The sequence below is a fragment of the Eptesicus fuscus genome, chromosome 7 (genome assembly GCF_027574615.1).
Source record: "Eptesicus fuscus isolate TK198812 chromosome 7, DD_ASM_mEF_20220401, whole genome shotgun sequence".
Classification (NCBI taxonomy): Eukaryota; Metazoa; Chordata; class Mammalia; order Chiroptera; family Vespertilionidae; genus Eptesicus; species Eptesicus fuscus.
In genome coordinates this window covers 105,373,032-105,391,394 of record NC_072479.1, presented here as the reverse complement: position 1 = coordinate 105,391,394, position 18,363 = coordinate 105,373,032, and the positions used below count along the sequence as shown (strand labels likewise).

The 18,363-nt window shown below is 58.5% G+C and overlaps 1 protein-coding gene across 1 annotated transcript; it reads right to left on the bottom strand.

The window, feature by feature from the left end:
- Nucleotides 1-2,212: 2,212 nt before the first annotated feature.
- Nucleotides 2,213-17,233, bottom strand: LOC103298677 (1-acylglycerol-3-phosphate O-acyltransferase PNPLA3). The gene is made up of 10 exons (XM_028130971.2): nucleotides 17,047-17,233; nucleotides 14,612-14,844; nucleotides 13,909-13,974; nucleotides 12,886-13,095; nucleotides 10,374-10,434; nucleotides 8,650-8,865; nucleotides 7,710-7,842; nucleotides 6,761-6,865; nucleotides 6,488-6,557; nucleotides 2,213-2,260 (listed from the first exon to the last, which is right to left on the bottom strand). The coding sequence occupies exons 1-10, from the start codon at nucleotides 17,231-17,233 to the stop codon at nucleotides 2,213-2,215; spliced, it is 1,329 nt and encodes a 442-aa protein (XP_027986772.2).
- Between the last annotated feature and the right edge of the window lie 1,130 nt (nucleotides 17,234-18,363).

Genomic DNA, 18,363 nt, shown 5'->3' with positions numbered 1-18,363 from the left:
AATGGACGGCCCTGCCCTGCGCAGGGCGCGCTGAGCCGAGGGTAAGCGGCCACCGTTCGTTCAGCTGCAGCCGGTAAATGTTAGAGGGTCACCCAGGGGTGCGCGTGCGGCCGTGCACAGTGAAGAGCAAGAGAGCCTTGGGCCTCATTCTGCGGTGGAAACAGCCACCCCCTAAAAATGTTGTGGTAAATAAGAGCCACACATCGTGTTAAGGGCAGGGAGTGAGCGATGCCCCCTAGTCCCTCCTGTCCTGTCCACCGCGCATTCCTGGTGCTCAGGCAGCTGGCCCAGCATACACCTTGGTGCCCACGGAGCCCTCAAGGCCCAGCCCACACCCGGCCACGCTGCCCAGGGGAGTCGGTCCCAACCGCACAGTCAGAGGGTTCCCTCCCCAGCGGTGTCCCTCTCGGTCCTGGAGACCAGGCCAGAGACGTTCTGGGAGGGCTGTTAAAGGTGCTGGGAACCCTACTTTAAAGGAGAGCCAGGTAAGTCTTTGCCCACTGGGTGTAAGAACCCCTCATGGAAACAGCCTTTGTTCCCACGTGTTTCTCACTAGTTTCAAAGGTCTTTGCAAACTTGTGTCTGCTCAGCTGCTTATGCGGAACCTGGTCAGCAATCCTAGAGGAGCAGGGCAGCAGGGGGAAGGGAGGAGGAGCAGGGGGGGGGGAGGAGGAGCAGGGCAGCAGGGGGAAGGGAGGAGGAGCGGGGGGGGGGGGGGGGGGAGGAGGAGCGGGGGGGGGGGAGGAGGAGCAGGGCAGCAGGGGGCGGGGAGGAGGAGCAGGGCAGCAGGGGGCGGGGAGGAGGAGCAAGGGGAGAGGGGAGGGGAGGAAGAGCAGAGTGGCAGGGGGAGGAGGAGCAGGGCAGCAGGGGGAGGGGAGAGGAGGCAGGGTGGCAGTAGGAGATGTGGGACAGGTTTAGGGGTGCATACAGGCAGGCAGGACAGCCTCCCAAGAAAGGACAGTGCTGGGTGGGGGGCGCCCGCTAGGCCTGGTGGGGAGCTTCTGGGCCTGGGCACAGACTCAAGAGGCAGAGGAAGGCATGGGCTGGAGCTGGAGGGAGGACGGCTATAATTAGCTGCGTGACCTCAGGCAGGTCACAGCCTCTCTACGTGCCCGTTTTCTCCGCTGTAAAAAGTGGGGTGGGGTTGCTCAGGACTCTCCCATGCCCGTTTCCTCCCCTGTACAATAATGGGGTGGGGTTGCTAAGGACTCTCCCGGTTCTACGAAAAATATTTCACGCTGGGAAGTAATGGCCGGGCATCCCCTGCTTTTCAGCCCGTTTTGGACAGCCACTTGCCAGGAGATCAGAGACGCCGGATTGGCCCCCATTTGGTTACAAGAGCAGCTTCATGACGCCACTGCAGCTCAGTCATGTGTCTCCCTGAGCTGTGGGCCTTCGAGGCAGTGCCTCTCTGGGTCAGCTTCCCCTTTTGGACAGGGGATGGTAACTATGCGCCCGGAGCCCTGCTTGGAGGTCCAGCCAGTGAGTAGATGTAAAGTGTGTGTGCCCAGCCCAGAGAAGGCACCACCAAGCGCTGGCTGTCTCCAGCCGTGAGCCACGCGTGGTGCTACGTGCTTTTCTCAAAGGGTCATATTGAACCCTCCCAGTGGGGTCGTGGCCTTGTATAGGAGAGGAAACTGGGGCTCGGAGAAACTGACACCCTAAATCCAGGTGAGAGCCAAACACAGGAGTCTGCTGTGGGCTCACATTCTTAGCCTCCTCTGAGCAGTGCCCACACCAGCCGGGGCCTGGGCAGGGGCCAGGGCTAACCAGGATGATGCTCAGAAGCTTCCCCGTAATTGTAAAAGGAGGGGGTGGAGCCTACCAACCAGGCTGCAGCCACCAGGGGGCCCCGTGAAGAGACAGTGCCCTGGGCTCAGCACCCACATGCGCAGCTCCTGGGACCCAGGAAACCGGCGCTGGCCCCCCAAGTAAAGCTTTGGAGGTCTCTCTGGCCCCCAGCTCAGACTTAAAAGGCAGAGGTCACCAACGGTAAATAACCTAGGAGACGGCGCAAACCGTCAGCACAGGCCACCCAGACTGGACGCTGCCTTGAAATTGATTCTGCGGCTCCCGCACCTTCCGTCTCCCCGTCTGTAAAGTGAGCGTGAGCGCAGTTCCCAAGGCCTAGTGTAGGGGGTTTAGTGGGTCACAGCGTGGGGCCCGCACACCGTGATCCGGGAACGATACAGATCTGCCTGCGTTTCCTCCCTCATGGTTCTCGGGTCAGCCTCTTCTCGAAGGTCAGCCAGGAGTTGGCCTGCAGATGGCAGGGGTCATGAGCCAAATATTTGAGAACCTATTGTATACGAGGCACTGGGCCTGGGGACGGGGGACACATCAGGAAGACAAAGTCACAGCTTCCCCCTCAAACCTCGACTCTGACAGTTGCATTGTACAGTCATCGTTAAAAGGCTCTGAGACGTCCCGCAGTGCGTGTACCTGTCTCACTTTCTTTAACCCGGGATTTCCCTAATAGATTGCATCACAGAGACCTTTTGGGGTTTGCGGCTGGATGTGGCCTTCAGTGCTTCACCAGCTTTTCCCAGTCCTCCTCTTTGGGGCAACGGCAGACTTGTGTTTTCCTGCCCCCCCCTGCCCCACCCACATGACTTGCTTGGTCCATACGCTGTGAGCTGGAGGGAAACCTGTAAGCACTGTGGACGGAAGGCGCCTCATGCTGACCTGACAGCTCAGGGAGGCCTGCATTCGGTCTTGCAAACTGAGAGACCTAAAGTCACCACAAAGGATGGTCTGAAATTAAACTTTAACCAAAAGCAGTGATGGTGGGTAGTCACCTCCTAGGCCTGTATCTTCACTGACAAGGTCAACCTTTACCTTAGCTGAGCCTACCTGTCTTTTTGCATCTATGATAACACACCCTTGAAATGTCTGGGTAACCTGTAACTTCCCTTTTTCTGGAGCCCCTGGGGCACAACCTAATGTGCTGGGCCTGGGACAGATGCCTCAAATTCCTTCATTATCATGTTAATTGTTCCTGCACCACCTAAGTATGTGTCCATCATTTTACTCTATCCAATCCCAGGGGTTTCCCCGCTCTGCTTTCTCCTGCCTCTCTAGTCTTATTACCAATGGATTTCATGTAACCCACCTCCGTCCCTCCTTTGATGGCAATGGATAAATACAGATGTAACCTGCCATTCTCCGGAGCATCATCTCAGTTCATTGAGGTTCTGCTTCCTGGCATATGTCGACAGTTTGGCTCAAGTAAACACAACAATTCTTTACGGGTCTCAGTGGTTTTTGCGTTAACAGCACCAAATCATCCCTCCCTGCCCACCATGGCCGGAAGTGACCCTCCGCAGGGTGGGACAGCTTCAGGCTGGATGGTCAAGACTGAGGGGAGCGAGAAGTGGCCCTTGGGGGCTCTTGTTGAATGTAGCGTACCCCAGCCTGTCCTAACCGATCACGTCCCCAGTGCCATCTGCCAGCATCCCAGAACTCGTGTGTGAAATGCCGATCGGGCCCCGCAGCATCGGGGGTTGGGAACGCAGTGTAGTGGCTGCACTGGTCCCGGAGAAAAGTCTCCGAGGCCACGAGGGGGGCGGAGCTCCTGGCTCAAGACTTGGAAGTTGAGAGCAGGGCGGCTGAGCAGGGAGCTGAGCTCTGTCCTGTGGGGTATGTTGGGTGGGGCCAAGGAGTGGCCAGGAAGCTCCACCCTCACCTGCGCCAAGGACTCGGGAGACAAGGCCTGCTCACTCCAAACTCTCCCCCTCCCCCTGCACCCCCAGGATCAGCTTTGGGGACAGTCCAGCACCCGGTATGGAGAAGGAGCCCCTTCAGAGTATGGGGTCCCTGAGGAAGGAGAGGGACCCCGAGAGGGGTCCAGCGTCCAGGAAGGAGCCGTGGAGGCCACCTGGCCTCGCAGGGCCGCCTTGGGGGGGGGCGGGGGGAGACGGGGCGTTTCAGAGGAGCTCGCTGTGAGGAAGAGCGGCCGCAGCGTCTGGGAAAGACAGAAGAGGGAGAACACTTGAAATGCCACATTTATGACGAGCTCTCTTCTGACCAAAGAAATACATGTTCGCATAGAAATGTGGAAAACACGTGTAAGCCCAAGAGTTGTAGACAATGGCGTAAGGACAGCCACGGACAGTATGGGGTGTATCACACACACACACTGTCCTTAACGACACTGGGCCCAGGCTCTGCCATCTGTGCACCACGTAAGGCTGTTGTTCCCAGGCGTCAACTAGACCAGCGGGCGCCGACCTTTCGGACCTCACGGACCACCGGTTGGCGACCACTGAACGGGACTCCGCGTGGATAAAGCCTGAGGAGAACTCCAAGCCTGCATGTGCCCCAGGAAGGGGGGGAGTCCGATCTGACCAGGCAGGAGGGACTGGAGGGTGTTTTCACCCGCAGGTGAGACCCTGGCAGGGCTGGGGGCTGGGCTGGGGGAGGGGAGCTGCGAAGGCCAGGCCGGGGATCCTTGGCCATTTCTAAGGGGCACTGCACTTCCTTGTCTTAGAGCTCATTCTAAAAAACGGGTAAAACATGCTCATTGTAAGAGGGTCGAGTGATTTAAAAAAGTGTAAAGAAAATAGGTTTTGTGTGATTTTATCAGCCATTGAACATACTTAGTTCCTGATGACGATCACAAAACCCATGCACGTACCTGTCTATAAGAAAACACGTGGTTACCGTAAAATACTGTTAGAGTGTTCTAGCCGGCTGGGAAACGAGTCGGGGAGGTGTGAGGTGGGTTACAGGAGTCCAGGTGGGTGGTAGGCGTGGCCTCCCGCCTCCCGCCAGCTTAGCACGGGGGGGGGGGGGGGGGGCGCTGCTTTGTTCTGCAGCCCGGGTGGCGGGTGGCGGGCGAGGGGGAGAGCCCACCACTCACCAGCCCCTGCCTCCCTAAGGGGCGCTCCCTCGCCTGGAGACACAGGAGCCAGCGGGGAGTCCTGGGGATTGGGGGGGGCGGGTCCCTGTGCTGGGCAATGACCCTGTGTCATCACAAGTCACCCTGCTCCCAGTTCACGGCTCATCACAGCTGGAGAGAACGGGGCGCACCCAGCATCACCCCTGGAGCGCCTGCGGGACGTGCCCGTCTGGACTGGCCGGATCTCCGCTCACTCGGGACACGTACAAAGTCGGGGAGAGGTGCCTCCGTCCCAACGCCTGGGCTGACCTCGGCATCGGTTCCCTTTGTCATACTTGCATGTGTAAGGGCCACAGACACCCGTTTCCCCGGAGGGTAGCGCCATACGCCTGCCAGCTAGTTCCCCTGGGAGGAGGGAGCTGTCTGCCCGCTTCTCATTGAGGTCAGGGGTGAGGGTGTGGGGGGGGGGGCGGAGAAGAAAGGAAAGCAAGCCAGAGGCGGGGTGTGTGTGTGTGTGTGTGTGAAGACAAATTGAAGGCGCCAGCGGACAGGAGGTCAAGCTGCGGAGTCTGGCTCCTGCCTGGGGACCAGGGCACTGACTGTCTTGTGTTCGGGACTTTTAAAAAGGCTTTGCTATAAACAGCTCCCTGATCCCCTTGATACGGCTCAACAGACAGTAAGCTTCCCTTAGGTCTCACAAAACTCTGTGACGTGAGCGTCAAGGTATTCTAAAGGTCAGTAAGTCACTACCGTCTTCTACAGGCCCTGACCTCGGTGCCCTTCCGGGGACACAGCCCTGCCACCCCGGAGCTGGGCCAGTGTCCCTGACCCGGCCCGCCAGCCTGTGGCCCTCCCAGCCACCGGGACACCTCCCACTGCCTCCACAGCAGGACGGAGCCCATCGACTTCCTCCCCACAAGCAGCTCCCGCAGGGTAGGGCAGGGAGCCCCGCAGCCCCCGCCACCTCCTGACCGGCGGCCCCTCCCTCAGGCTGCGGCGGCTCCAGGGCTGCAGCTGGCACCTCCTTTGGGCCCTGGAGCCTCTGGACCCCTCTCAACCCCACGTTGTACTGAGACCAGGCCCCAGTCCGTGCCTGGGCCAGGCTGGCTGCCCTCTCGCTGGCGAGCCTGCCGCCACTCGGGCCCAAGACCAGCCTCCTCCTCAAGGTCACCGTGTTCATTCCCAGTGCAAACTGGGTCCTGCCACCCCCCACTTTACACCCCTCATGTCTGCCAGTAACAGGAACAACGGAGGCGCCGCCTCCTGAGTGCCCACCCCCTGTCCAGGACTGTGCCAGGGTCCCAAAGCCTCACAGAAACCCCAAGAGGAGGTATGAGGACACCGTTGAGCAGATGAGAAAGCCAAGAGCCACGATTGTCAGGGTAAGGTCCAACCCTCGTAACCAGAACAAGGCCCCCCTTGCTGCGCATCAGGGTACAGATGTCAGAGAGCAGCCCGTCACCAGGCCATGTTTCCGTTTGGACTTCGGGGTTCCACCACCAGCTTAGGATTCCGCAAGTCTGAGGTCAGAAAGGAATCGCATTAACATGACACCCCACCAGGCCCCCAGAAGCCCTGCCCGGCACCCCCTGCATGCCCCGCCCCACCCCGTGCTGAGGCACCTAGAGGCAAAGCAATGCTCCTGACCCTCTGCCCGGCCCAGCTCTCCATCACGTCGGGGTCCAGTTCGGAGGCCTGCCCGCCGCCGCCCTGGGCCCTGCAGCCCGTGCCGGTGGGCGTGGCGAGCGTTCGGACCGGCACCCGGACTGCTGGCTTCCTGGCTGCCTCACACCAGACTGAACCCCCCGCACTGAAAGACACGCTCCTCGCCACCTACTGGGTGCTCCACCGTGGTTCTAGAATGGCCCACGAGGCCTGGTGGGCTGAAAGGGGGCCCATCGGACCACACCCATCATTTACCTGAGCGCGGGGAGCAGCTGCGTCACCAGGCGAGAACAAACCTGGGAAGTTACGGACTGCAGCCACTGGACGTCATCGGGAATGTCGGGAAGCCACAGCACCAGTCTGCAGGGGTAAAAGCAGACACAGACACGCGCATGCACACGCACACGCATGTACCCACAAACGCACACGCACGCACATGCCCCGTGTCAGCAGGAAGACAAGTTAAAGTTAAGAGAACCAAACAAAAGCTGGACAAAAGGCAGCGAGCTTTCAATCCTCCTTGTCCCACTGACTGCCGGCCGGGCTAACTTCTACTTCCAATCGGACAAATCCCCACGCGGTGGATTTAGGCCAGTGTGTGTGTGTTCATCCTTCCACTGATTTTCAGGGTGTGGAAGGGAGGGGAGAGACTAAAACACTGAGAAATATCAATGCACCGGGGATCCCGCAACCGAGGTATGTGCCCTTAACTGGACTTGAACCCTGGGCCCTTCGCTCTAACCACTGAGCCAAGTGGCCAGGGACCAAAGTGAGGCCACTCTGAATTCAGGAAAGCTCGAGGGGTTAACATGGGAATTAGAGGTGAAGCCTGGTTTTCCCAGATGCAGGGTGCCTGAAGCCAGGAGTGGAGACACCATCCCCTCCTCTAGCCCGACTGCGCTTGGCCACGGCCTCCACAGACTCGCTGCCCCTGGACACTAAAAGGACCCCACGCCGGGGCTCTGGTAAAGGCCTGGACCTCCACGCAGGGCAAGGCGGGGTGGGAACAGGAGGCCACTACGTTGGGGTGGGAGGGACCAGGATAGGTCCACCCCGGGTGGGACAGCAGAGCTGGATGTTGAAGGACGGGCTGGACTCTAAAAGACGGACAGAAGGACATGCTGGCTTAACTCACTAAGAGGAAAGGAGACACTCAAGTCCATCTGAGAAGGCTGAGTAAACACACGCCGCCCACAGCGCTCACCTCTGCACCACCGCGACCACGGACTCCACGGGCAGCGTACACGGCAGCATCACGTAAGACATGACCTTCACCGGCAGGAAGCTGCAAATCTTGCTCAGGCAGCCACGTCGGGGTTTAAGTGCCTCACTCAGTCCTGAAAGATACCATGGGGGGAGGGTGTTCCCACCAGAGTGACCTCCCCCAGAGGCTGCCTGGGATGTGAAACGCACTCCCTGCTGCCAGGGAAGCAGGAGCGTGGCGCCTGCCAGCGAGCAGGGAGCGCGGCCAGAACAGCCCGGGACAGCCAGGCCCCGGGACAGCTCTGTTCCACGCGCGGCTCTCCCTGGAGGAGACACGGACCGCAACCCCGCCCGCCTCACGGCTTTCCCAGCATTCCCTCTTCTGCCGGGAGCCCTGGCTTCTGATTCCCCTTCGTCAAGGCCTCGGGACGCCTCAAATCGTAGCCACCTGGGCAACAGCGTCTTGTTTATCTTGGAATCTCCCAACGCCCGAATGGGTCTGGTTTGTGCACTCCTGGGTCCCTGGTGTCTGACCACATGACCGAATGCACGACCGTCGTTCAGTGACAAGTTCAAAGCTGTGGGTTTGTGGGGGGAGGCAGACAGGCCCCTCCAGAAAGAAGGCTTGGAGACGGGTGCACAGGCAGAGAACGGTGTTCTGAAAGACGGGGCCCACCCTCGGGCCCCCCAGTCCGGTGTGCCCGGACCCCAGGCACTGGCAGCATGCCCGCTTAACCCCAGGCTCAGCGGAGTGTGGTGTTTCCTGGCCACGCACACGTGGGAAGGAGGCTGAGCAAGGCGCCTGGGTGGGGGGATGGTGCCGGGAGGGGGCCCCACCCCCTGCCCCGTGGCAGCATCACCCTCCCCGCCCCCCACCCGGAGAGAAGCCCTTTCCGTCTCAGCAGCAGAAAGCAGCGCCCCCGCCCGCCCAGAGGCGTCACCTGCGATGAGCGTGGGCGACAGAGTCTGCAGGATGCTCTCGTCCCAGGGCAGGAGGTGGACACGCAGGTGGTCCAGCAGCTCGGCCACCTCAGGCCTCCTCTGCCAGGCAGTCCCCCCGGGGAGAGCCTCGGGGCGCGTGGTTTCCCAGGAGAACGGAAGGAACTCGGGGGCTCCGGAGGGCACACTCGGGCTCGGATGGGGCCTGTCACAGATGCCTACGCAGGGCACGGAGACGGGTCATTACTCACACACCCACCCACCCACCCATGACAGGGAGGCCAGCAGCCACCGGACACAGCCCGCCTGGGATCATAGCGGCGAGATGGACGAGGGCAACGCGCTTCACAGGGAGGAGGTGGCATGGGCTCTGAAGCCACAGCGGAGGGAGCCGAGCTCCTGGCTCCGCCGCTCACTCGCTGTGTGGGCTGCACAGCCCCTGTGGGGGGGAGGGAAAGACGACTCATTGGTACTAACGGTGCGGCACTGCCCGTTAAGCCTGCGTCCCCGGCCCTGACTAGGAGCTTCCCAGCCAGGCCCTGCAGCAGCCATTCAACTGCTACTTTTATAGCGTCTTCCCTTTTCAGCTGAGGAATGGGAAGCACAGAGAGGTTAAGAGACGCATCCACAGCCACACAGCCCGTCTGTGGCAGAGCGGGATTTGAACCCAGGCCTGACATCAGTCATGGCCCTCTTCCACCACACGACCCTGAAAGCAGTAGCTTCAGAGGCCCCGGCTGCCCTGGCTCACCGGTTGCCTCCATCCTCAGGTTACAAAGACCAGGGGCTGCCCCTGGGCGCCCCTCGGTGCTCCCAGGTTACCCCTCCCATTTATGCTTCTCCACATCTTTCCCGGGGCCTCCCTTAGACACGCTGCTCGCCCTCTGGGACATCACTAGCCCTAGGTACAGATGTGTTCCCAGAGGACATCACCTGCCCCCCACCCCCTCCCGCCACGAGTCCTCTGCATGACCCCAGGGACCAGCTGCCTGAGGACCTGCTGACATATCTGAACCCAAACCCAGCCCCGAGCGTGCAAACGCTGGGCCACAAGCCCGCTTCACAATGACCAAGAATCACCTGGACACACCTGAACCCCAACTCCCCCCAATACAGTGTGGAAACAGGCCAGGGAGGGAGGTGGCCTCCCCAAAGCCTTCTCATTGCTCTCCCTGGGCCCAGACCCAGAAGCCAGGGAGAGCCCTTGTGAAACTAACAGGTGACACTGCGCACGGAGAGCGCCTGGAGCAGGGACAGCGCGGGTTCAGATCCCAGCTCCGCCCCGCAGGGAGTGCAGTGTGGTCCCTGGCTCACCTCTCCAAGCCTCCATTTCCCCATCTGTCAAACGGGGCAGAGGTTTCCGATGGAGCGGAGCTAATTGGAGGGCTGAGCCCGACAGATGGTGAAGGTGGGGAGCACCACGTGATGTCACATCATCTGGGGCTCACCAAGGCTGCTAACAAACAGCTGATGAAAAGGGCACATCTGGCCTGGCCAGTGTGGCTCAGTGGTAAGCGTCATCCCATGAACCAGGAGAGCACGGTTCTGTTCCCTGTCAGGACACATGCCCAAATTGCGGGCTCAATGCCCAGCAGGAGGCATACAGGAGGCAGCGGATCAACGATTCTCTCTCATCACTGATGTTTCTATCTCTCTCTCCCTCTCCCTGAAATCAATAAAACCGTATTTTTTAAAAAGCGCTCCTCTGCCACCAGCCCGTACATACCGTTTTCCTCCAAGAACCTGACGGCGTCTAAATACCCTCGTAGGAATAACTCTCCAAGCTCCTGTAAGCAAAGCAAGGGAGTGAGCTCCGGGGCCGTGTCACCAAGCCTCACTCACTCAAACCGAAGACCCCTTCAAACCCTGAGCTGCCTCCACGGGCCAGCCACGGCCTCTCTGTGTTTGAATGTTTGGGGCTGTTTTTACAGTAGTTGGTTTCTACTTTCCTAACACGGTGATCTGAGAAGATGCTTGATATGATTTCAATCTTCTTGAACATGTAGAGACTTGTTTTGTGTCCTAACATGTGGTCTATCTTTGAGAATGACCCATGTGCACTTGAGAAGAATGTATATACTGCAGCTTTGGGGTGAAATCCCATAGAATAAAAGCCTAATATGCTAAGTGTCCAGTCGTCTGGTTGGCTGTTCAACCAATCAAAGCATAATGTGCTAAGGATAGGCTAAGGCCACTCAACCACTCGCTATGACGTGCACTGACCATCATGGGGTAGACAGTCGACCCACAGACCAGTAGCTATGACGTGCACTGACCACCAGGGGGCAGACGCTCTGACCGGTAGATTAGCTTGCTGCTGGGGTCTGGCCAATTAGTCCTGAGCAACACATGCCCTGGAGCCCTCCCGCAGTCCCTCCTTAGCTGGCCAACCTCCCGCGTCCCTCCTCAGCCCCGATCATGCCCCGGTGGGGTCCCATGGCCTGGTCTGCACTCTCTTGCAATCTGGACCCTTTGGGGGATGTCGGAAAACTGGTTTCAGCCTGATCCCGCAGGCCAGGACGAGGGACCCCACTGGTGCATGAATTCTTGCACTGGGCCTCTAGTGTTCTATAAATGTCAATTAAATCCATCTGATCCAGTGTGTCCTTTGGAGTCACTGGTTCCTTCTTAATTTTTTGTCTGGATGATCTATCCAGTGAAATCAGCAAGGTGTTAAAGTCCTCTACTGTAACTGCATTGTTGTCGATCTCTCCCTTAAAGTCCTTTAGAAGCTTTTTTATATACTTAGGTGCTCCTATATTGGGGACATACATATTTACCAGGGTTATATCTCTTAGTATTATGTCGTGACCTTTGTTGTCTCTTATGATGGCTTACATTTTGAAGTCTATTTTGTCAGATAGGAGTATTGCCACCCCAGCTTTTTCTTTTCTTTTTTCTTTCTTTCTTGCTTTTTTTTTTTTTTTTTTTTTCTATTTGCATGGGAAATTTTTCCAAAACCTTCACTCTCATCTTATGTGAGTCTTTTGTTCTCAGGTGGGTCTCTTATAGACAGCATACAGTTGGGTCATCTTTTGTATCTATTCAGCTACCCTACACCTTTTGATTGGAGCATTTAATCCATTTACATTTAAGGTTATTATTGACAAGTACTTATTTATTGACACTTTAATCCTGTATGCCTAGGTTTCTCTATTTCTTCTCATTACCACAGTCCCTTGAGCATTTTTTGCAATGCTGGCTTGGTAGTGATAAACTGTTTTAGGCTTTTTTTTTTTTTGTCTGGGAAGCTGTTTATTTCACCATCTACTTTGAATGATAGCCTTGCTAGATATAGTAATCTTGGTTTCAGATACTTGCTTTTCTTTACCTTGAGTACTTCTGCCATTCCCTTCTGGCCTGTAGAGTTTCTGATGAGGAATCAGTTGACAGCCTTATGGGAGCTACTTTGTGGGTAACAAATTGCTTTACTCTTGCTGCCTTTAAGATTCTTTCTCTCTAATTTTTGGCATTTTAATTATGATGTGTCCAGGCCAGGGCCTTTTTGGGTTCTTGCTTGGGTCTCTCTGTGCCTCCTGAACTTGTGGGACTTTTTCCTTCACCCAGGATAGGGAAGTTTTCTGCCATTATTTCTTCAAACACATTTTATATCCCTTTCTCACTTTCTTCCCCTTCTGGTACAACTATTATGCGAACATTGTTATGTTTCATGTTGTCACACAGCTCCCTTAAACTGTCCTCTTATTTTTTAATTGTTTTTTTCTTTTTGGTTCTCTGATTGAGTGATTTTTTTTTCTACCCTGTCTTCTAATTCACTGATCTCATCCTCAGCTTCCCCTAACCTGCTGTGTATTCCTTCCAATGTGTCCTTTATTAGTGCTATGTCAATCTTTATTTCTGACTGTTCTTTTTTCATACTTACTATATCTTTTCTCATGCTGTTGAGCATCTTTACCATCATTATTCTGAACTCTATATCAAATGAGTTTCTTATCTCCATTTCATTTATCTCTGCTATTGGAGAATCCTCTTGTTCTTTCATTGGGGGTTGTTTTTTTCTCTCTCCATTTTGGGTGCCCGTTTGGGTTTGTGACTACGTATTAGGTAGATCTGCTGCACCTCGGGCAGCACACTTAAAATGTCGCCAGATGATTCCCACAATCAGAGTCGGGCACCTATCCACAGAGGGGTCTGCTTTGGTTTGTCTGTGTAGTGAGCCACACTAGTGGGTCCCCAGGCAAAACGGAGCACAGAGCTGAACAGACAGCCCCACTCACCTTGACATCCGGGGGGAACACTACTTGGCTTATCAGGTGGACGTTCTCTAAGCAGAAGCGGAGGCTGAGCTTGGACACGTCCACATACAGGAAGTTCGTGGACTTGACCTTAGGACAGATGTCATGCTCCCCAAGGAACGGGGACACGGTGATGGTCGCTTTGTCATCAAAGCAGGGTACACTGTCAGTAAACCCTCCATCCACGTACCGCTTGTAAGGGAGAGAGGAAACACGTCCTGTCAGAGGCTCTGGGCAGGAGTTTCCCTGGTACTCAGATTATGGGCAGAGGCTTCTCAGAACCACAGCTGACCCAGGGGAGGACCGGGTTTGGGGAGCCTCTTTCAACACTTTGGGCTGGGCAGGCAGATTTGGTACAAGCTGGACAGTCTGCACGGGTCAAACCAATGCCAGGAGCCCTACCCCGACGTGACATCCTCAACTGTCCGCAGACAGGACAGCTGTCCTGGGTGGGGACCATCATCTCCGTGGGGAACGGCTGCCCTAAAGGGAGCTGCCCTGCCGCCGCCGCCCAGCCCAGCGCGCAGCCCAGGGCCTGCAGAGCACACACTCCACCCGGACTCCGCCCGCGCAGGGTTCACCAGGAGCCGTCTGTGTCTGCAGAGAGGGTCTGTTATGGAACTCAACCACAGCTCGGTCACAGCTCTGCCCCAAGCCCCGGGCTCAAAGGACAGTCAGTCCCAGAGAGGACAGAGACTCTCCACCCTGAGAATGAAGCTGTACTTAGGGGAGTTGCTGAGTCTTAACTATCCTATTCTTTAACTAGGCCACAGGGCACCTGTCCTCGGTGCTCTGGTGAAGATGACACGAACCAGCTCACTTTCCCAAAAGCCAGAAAATGGATTCTTGGTGAGCTTAGTTGGGCTGGGGGTGGGCAGGGTGGAGACGCGGCAGCTATGGAATCACTGTCTCAAAGCTGAGAGACAGAAGGCCCTGTGTTTGGATGCCTGAGTGCAGCATTGTGCAGGCAGAAGCTATGCAAACACAGTTTAAAAGCAGACTTACCACGCCTCTGAAGGTCGGAGGGATTAAGCCACAGAAGAAAGGGATGAAGGAGGAGCAGATCAAGGCCTGTGAAAATAAAAGGGAGTGAAACCACAGGCAAAGCAGTCAGCTCCTCCTTCCCCTCAGCCTCCCTGAGCCTTCTCTCTGTGTGAGAAGAGCTAGTCTGAAAGCGCTCTTTGCACACAGTAGGCACTTTATTTAATGGGTTGAATGAACAATGACCCAACCTACACAAGTGTATTTCAGCCTCAAGTACATGTCCCTGCTGCCTCGAGAGTCTCAAGGGCCATTGCAAACCAGACCCGGAGCTGTGGATGCGATGACTGACTGGGAAGGACTAGATCAGACTCAAGCTGGTTGACGCGCTGGCCCTGGACCCCAGCCCGGGATTCTGAGGCAGCAGCTTGGAGGAGGGGCCTCAGACTGCAGTTCTCACGGGCTCCCAGGTGATGCCCACGCGGGTCCAGGGACCACAATGGCGTAGCACCCGCTGGAGAGCATTAAGCAGCACCCAACACTGACTTACAGAGGAACACCTTACAGAGGGGACAGGTGCTGGCTGTCTAGAAGAAACTTCCAGAAACAAGGTTCAAAGATGGTTCTGGCTGCTAAGATGCTGCTGGCTCTATGGGCCAGCCCCTCCGCGTGACGCCCAAAATGAAACAGCCCCTCACTCGCCAGCACCCAGACGGGCCCTGCTTACGTCCACAACTTCGTCTTTGGACTGGAAGTCGGACACCAGGACGTTTTGCCAGTCGGACACTCGGGTGAGCGAGATGCACATTCTGCCCGAGATGAGCTGGTGGACGTTGGCCGGGAGGTGTCTGTGGAGGGCCTCGTGGAAGAACCTGGCGATGCTGAAGGACGGGTGGAGGACGCCCAGGGTCCGGCTCCTGGCGGACTGGACAAGGTCTGTGAGCACCTGCAGAGACCGGTCTGTGGGGCAGACAAGCGCACAAAGGGGTGGAGGTGCCACCGTGGAGAGGGACCGGTTTGTGGCAAGACCAGGAACCGGGCGGAGGGAGCTGTGTTCTCGCGTGGCTGCAGAGCCCTTAAAATGGGGTCGTCAGATTGAGATGTATTTAGGGGATCTCAGACTTAATGAAAAAGAGAGCCAGAGCCAGGGAGGCCTGACGCTCCAGGGGGCAGAGAACACCAGGCCGGCACCAGGCCAGGAAGCCTGCCTCCACCTCCCCCTGCTTCCACCTCTCACCTGCCTCCACCTCCCCCTGCCTCCACCTCCCACCAGCCTCTACCTCCCACCAGCCTCCACCTCCCACCTGCCTCCACCTCTCACCAGCCTCCCCCTCCCATCTGCCTCTACTTCCCACCTGCCTCCACCTCCCCCCTGCCTCCACCTCTCCCCTGCCTCCACCTCCCACTTGCCTCCACTTCCCACCTGCCTCCAGCTCTCACCTGCCTCCACTTCCCACCTGCCTCCACCTCTCACCTGCCTCCAAGTCTCAGCAGCCTCGGGAAGTCACCTCACTGCCTCTCAGTCTGAGACTGTGCGTTTTCAGTGCGGGGCAGTGTCTCCCTACCTGCGTGGCCCCCTGAGCCCAGGCGGAAGGGGCCCATGTGCACCCAGCGGGCAGGGTGGCCAGGCTCCCCTGCCGGGTCGGCCTGGGTAGGATGCGCTCTCAGAAGCTCTGCCCACGAGGCAGGAGGTCAAAGCAAGAACCTGGGGTACAGCTCCTGCCAAACCTCCAGCCCACGTTCCAGGGACGTGGGGGTCCCTGCCTCCCCCGGGCTGCGGGCACAGCCCCAGGCTCGGCCTGTCCTGCCTCTCCCGAACCCTGGCACTGCTCTGTGCTTCATCCGGGTCCTGGGGTCACTGCCCCAGTTCAACGTTCAACCACGTGGCTGGCTACAGGTCACCTTGGGGTACAAGGACTGGCTTTAGCACGGCTATAGCCTGGGGGGGAGGCTGGCCATCCTGGAGGTCACACCCTGCCCTTTGCTCCTCTCCCCCTGCAAGGAGAAGGCAGCCAGGGCGGCTCCTAACCCGCCTCCACTCAGCCCAGGTCCCTCCAGGGGCAGGGCTGCCTCCGGGCAGGGCTTCCCGGTCCCCAGAGCAAAGGCAGCCCTGCGGGCTGGGTCCCACCCAGCAGCCCCTGGTTGCAGCCAAGAGTGAGTCCCTAAGGAACCCAGGTGAACGGGCTGAGAAGGCGCATGATCTTCCTTCTGGGGACCTTTGGGTGCCAGCAGCTCCACACTACCCCTTGCTCCCAGCTCTTCCCCCTGACTGGGAACCCCAAGCTGAGGAGGCTGCACCCCAGTCCTTTAGGCACAAGCCCACATCCCCACCCCCACCCCCACGGGCTTCCACATGCACAGACGTTAATTCAGACAAAACTCAAAGGGCACTGAGTGGGGTGCGGAGGGTGAGCATGGTGTGGGGAGGTCCAGGGCCCACGCCAGCCCCCAGGGAGGGCCTGAATCACTGGAAAGGAGAGGAGATAACTTTCAAACCCTCCTTCACACCCCCCTCCCCCCACCTCAACCTCCTCAACGCCAAACCAGCCGTCTCCAGGACTCCAAAGAGTTGCTGGCTGCCTGAGACCATCCAACGCCCCCCACTCTCCAGGGCGGGCGCACAAAGGCGCAGGAGGGAGAAGAGATGGTTGGTGGTGGTGTCTCCAGTCCCTTCAGTTCCCAAACAAAAGCAGGTGCCCACCATGGGGCACAGGCCACAGCCCACATGTGGTTGGTAAGACCGAGAGCAACCCGTGGGCACTCAGCTCAGCGAGACCCAACAGAGACGGCGGGGCCACTGGGACCAGCTCCACCTCTGCCTCCTGGGTCGCATTCCCCGGAAGACCCAGCTCAGGCCTGGGGAACAGGGCTTCCTTCAAGCCCGGCTCATGAAGGGGTGAGGAGGGGAGGCGCTCGGGATTCCCACGCTCAGAAGAGCCGCTCCCAACGCGCGCCCCCCTCCCAGACTTGGCGACAGGGCCCACCCGCGAGGCGAGAGGACGCAGTGGAGGGGGCATCTGTCTGCGGAGGCGCCCGGATGTACCTGCAGTGTCCCTGTCCAAACTCGGATCCACCCGGCACCCCGCAACCTTAGGAGTCGCCCGCAGCCCAGGCCTGGGGGCGCCCCCTCCTGGCAAGGAGCCCGTGCAGCCCCGGACGTACCAATGGGAATGCGGGCGAGTAAGGTGACGCCGTGCAGCGCCCCCGCTGAGCTCCCGAAGAACATGCGCGCGTCGCGGAGGAGGTGCGGGGCGCGCTCGCTCAGGCAGCGGGTCGCCCCGAGGTGGTAGAAGCCCAGGAAGCCGCAGCCCGCGAAGGACAGGCTCCAGCCGCGCTCGGAATCGCACATAGCGGCGGCGGGGCGGGGCCCGGGGAGCGGGGTCTGAGGTCCACGGTCCGCCATTCACTCAGTCTTTAACTACACCAACTCGCTCCGCGCGCGGCCTTCCAGCCGCCTCCCGGGTGTTCCCTGCGTGACGTCAGCGCGCCTGGCCCCGCCCCCTCGGGCTAAGTGAAGGAGCCAGCGGGCAGACAGGTGATCCTACCCGTCAGTCAATGCACCCCCTGGGCTGGTAGGATTTGGGGAGGGACTTAGGGGCGGGGCCTAGGAGGGGCAGACGGGCTGGGGGCGGGGCCTAGGAGGGGCAGACGGGCTGGGGGGCGGGGCCTAGGAGGGGCAGATGGGCTGGGGGGCGGAGCCTAGGAGGGGCAGATGGGCTGTGGGGCGGGGCCTAGAAGGAGCAGCCGGGCTGAGGGGCGGAGCCTAGGAGGGGGAGACGGGCTGAGGGGCGGGGCCTGGGAGGGACAGATGGGCTGTGGGGCGGGGCCTGGGCGGGGCCGACCTGCGCCTGAGGGAGGTGGGGCGTTTTCCCTACTCCAAATGACAGGGGTGACCTGGAAAGTGACAGCGCCCCCTGCAGTTCCTCTTCACGCCGAGGCCAGGGAGGAAGCAGCAGTTGCCCACCGAGGTCTTGAGTATCTTCCCGGCACGGCACGTGGTCATTCCCCTTTTCCCAGGCCTTCAGCTGGCCCGGCGTCTGCGTGGCCTGTGCAATGGCTTTGCTCTGGTTTCCTGCAGTTGTGTGTGATGTCTCAACGCATGGCAAGTGGTGGAGAGTCTCATGTAAGGACAGGGAGCGAAGTTTCCATTTCAAAGTTTCGCTTTTAAGTTTATGCAGGGACGGGTTGACCGAACTGTGGCATCCCGATGCCTGCAGGACCTGGGTTTCCCCAAGGGGCGCCCACTCACAACCATAATGAAGCGGGAGCGATGACTTTATAGAACAACCGGTGACTCCGGGCCTTCTCAGAGGTGTGAAGGAAAGGAGCCACATGCTAACCTGACAAGCTCAGGGGAGGCCTGCGTGGCCGTCTTGCAAACTCAGAGACCTGAAATAACCACAAAGGATGGTTTGAAAATTAAATATTTAACTACAAACAGGTTATAGTGGGCAGTCATGTCCTAGGCCGATATCTTCC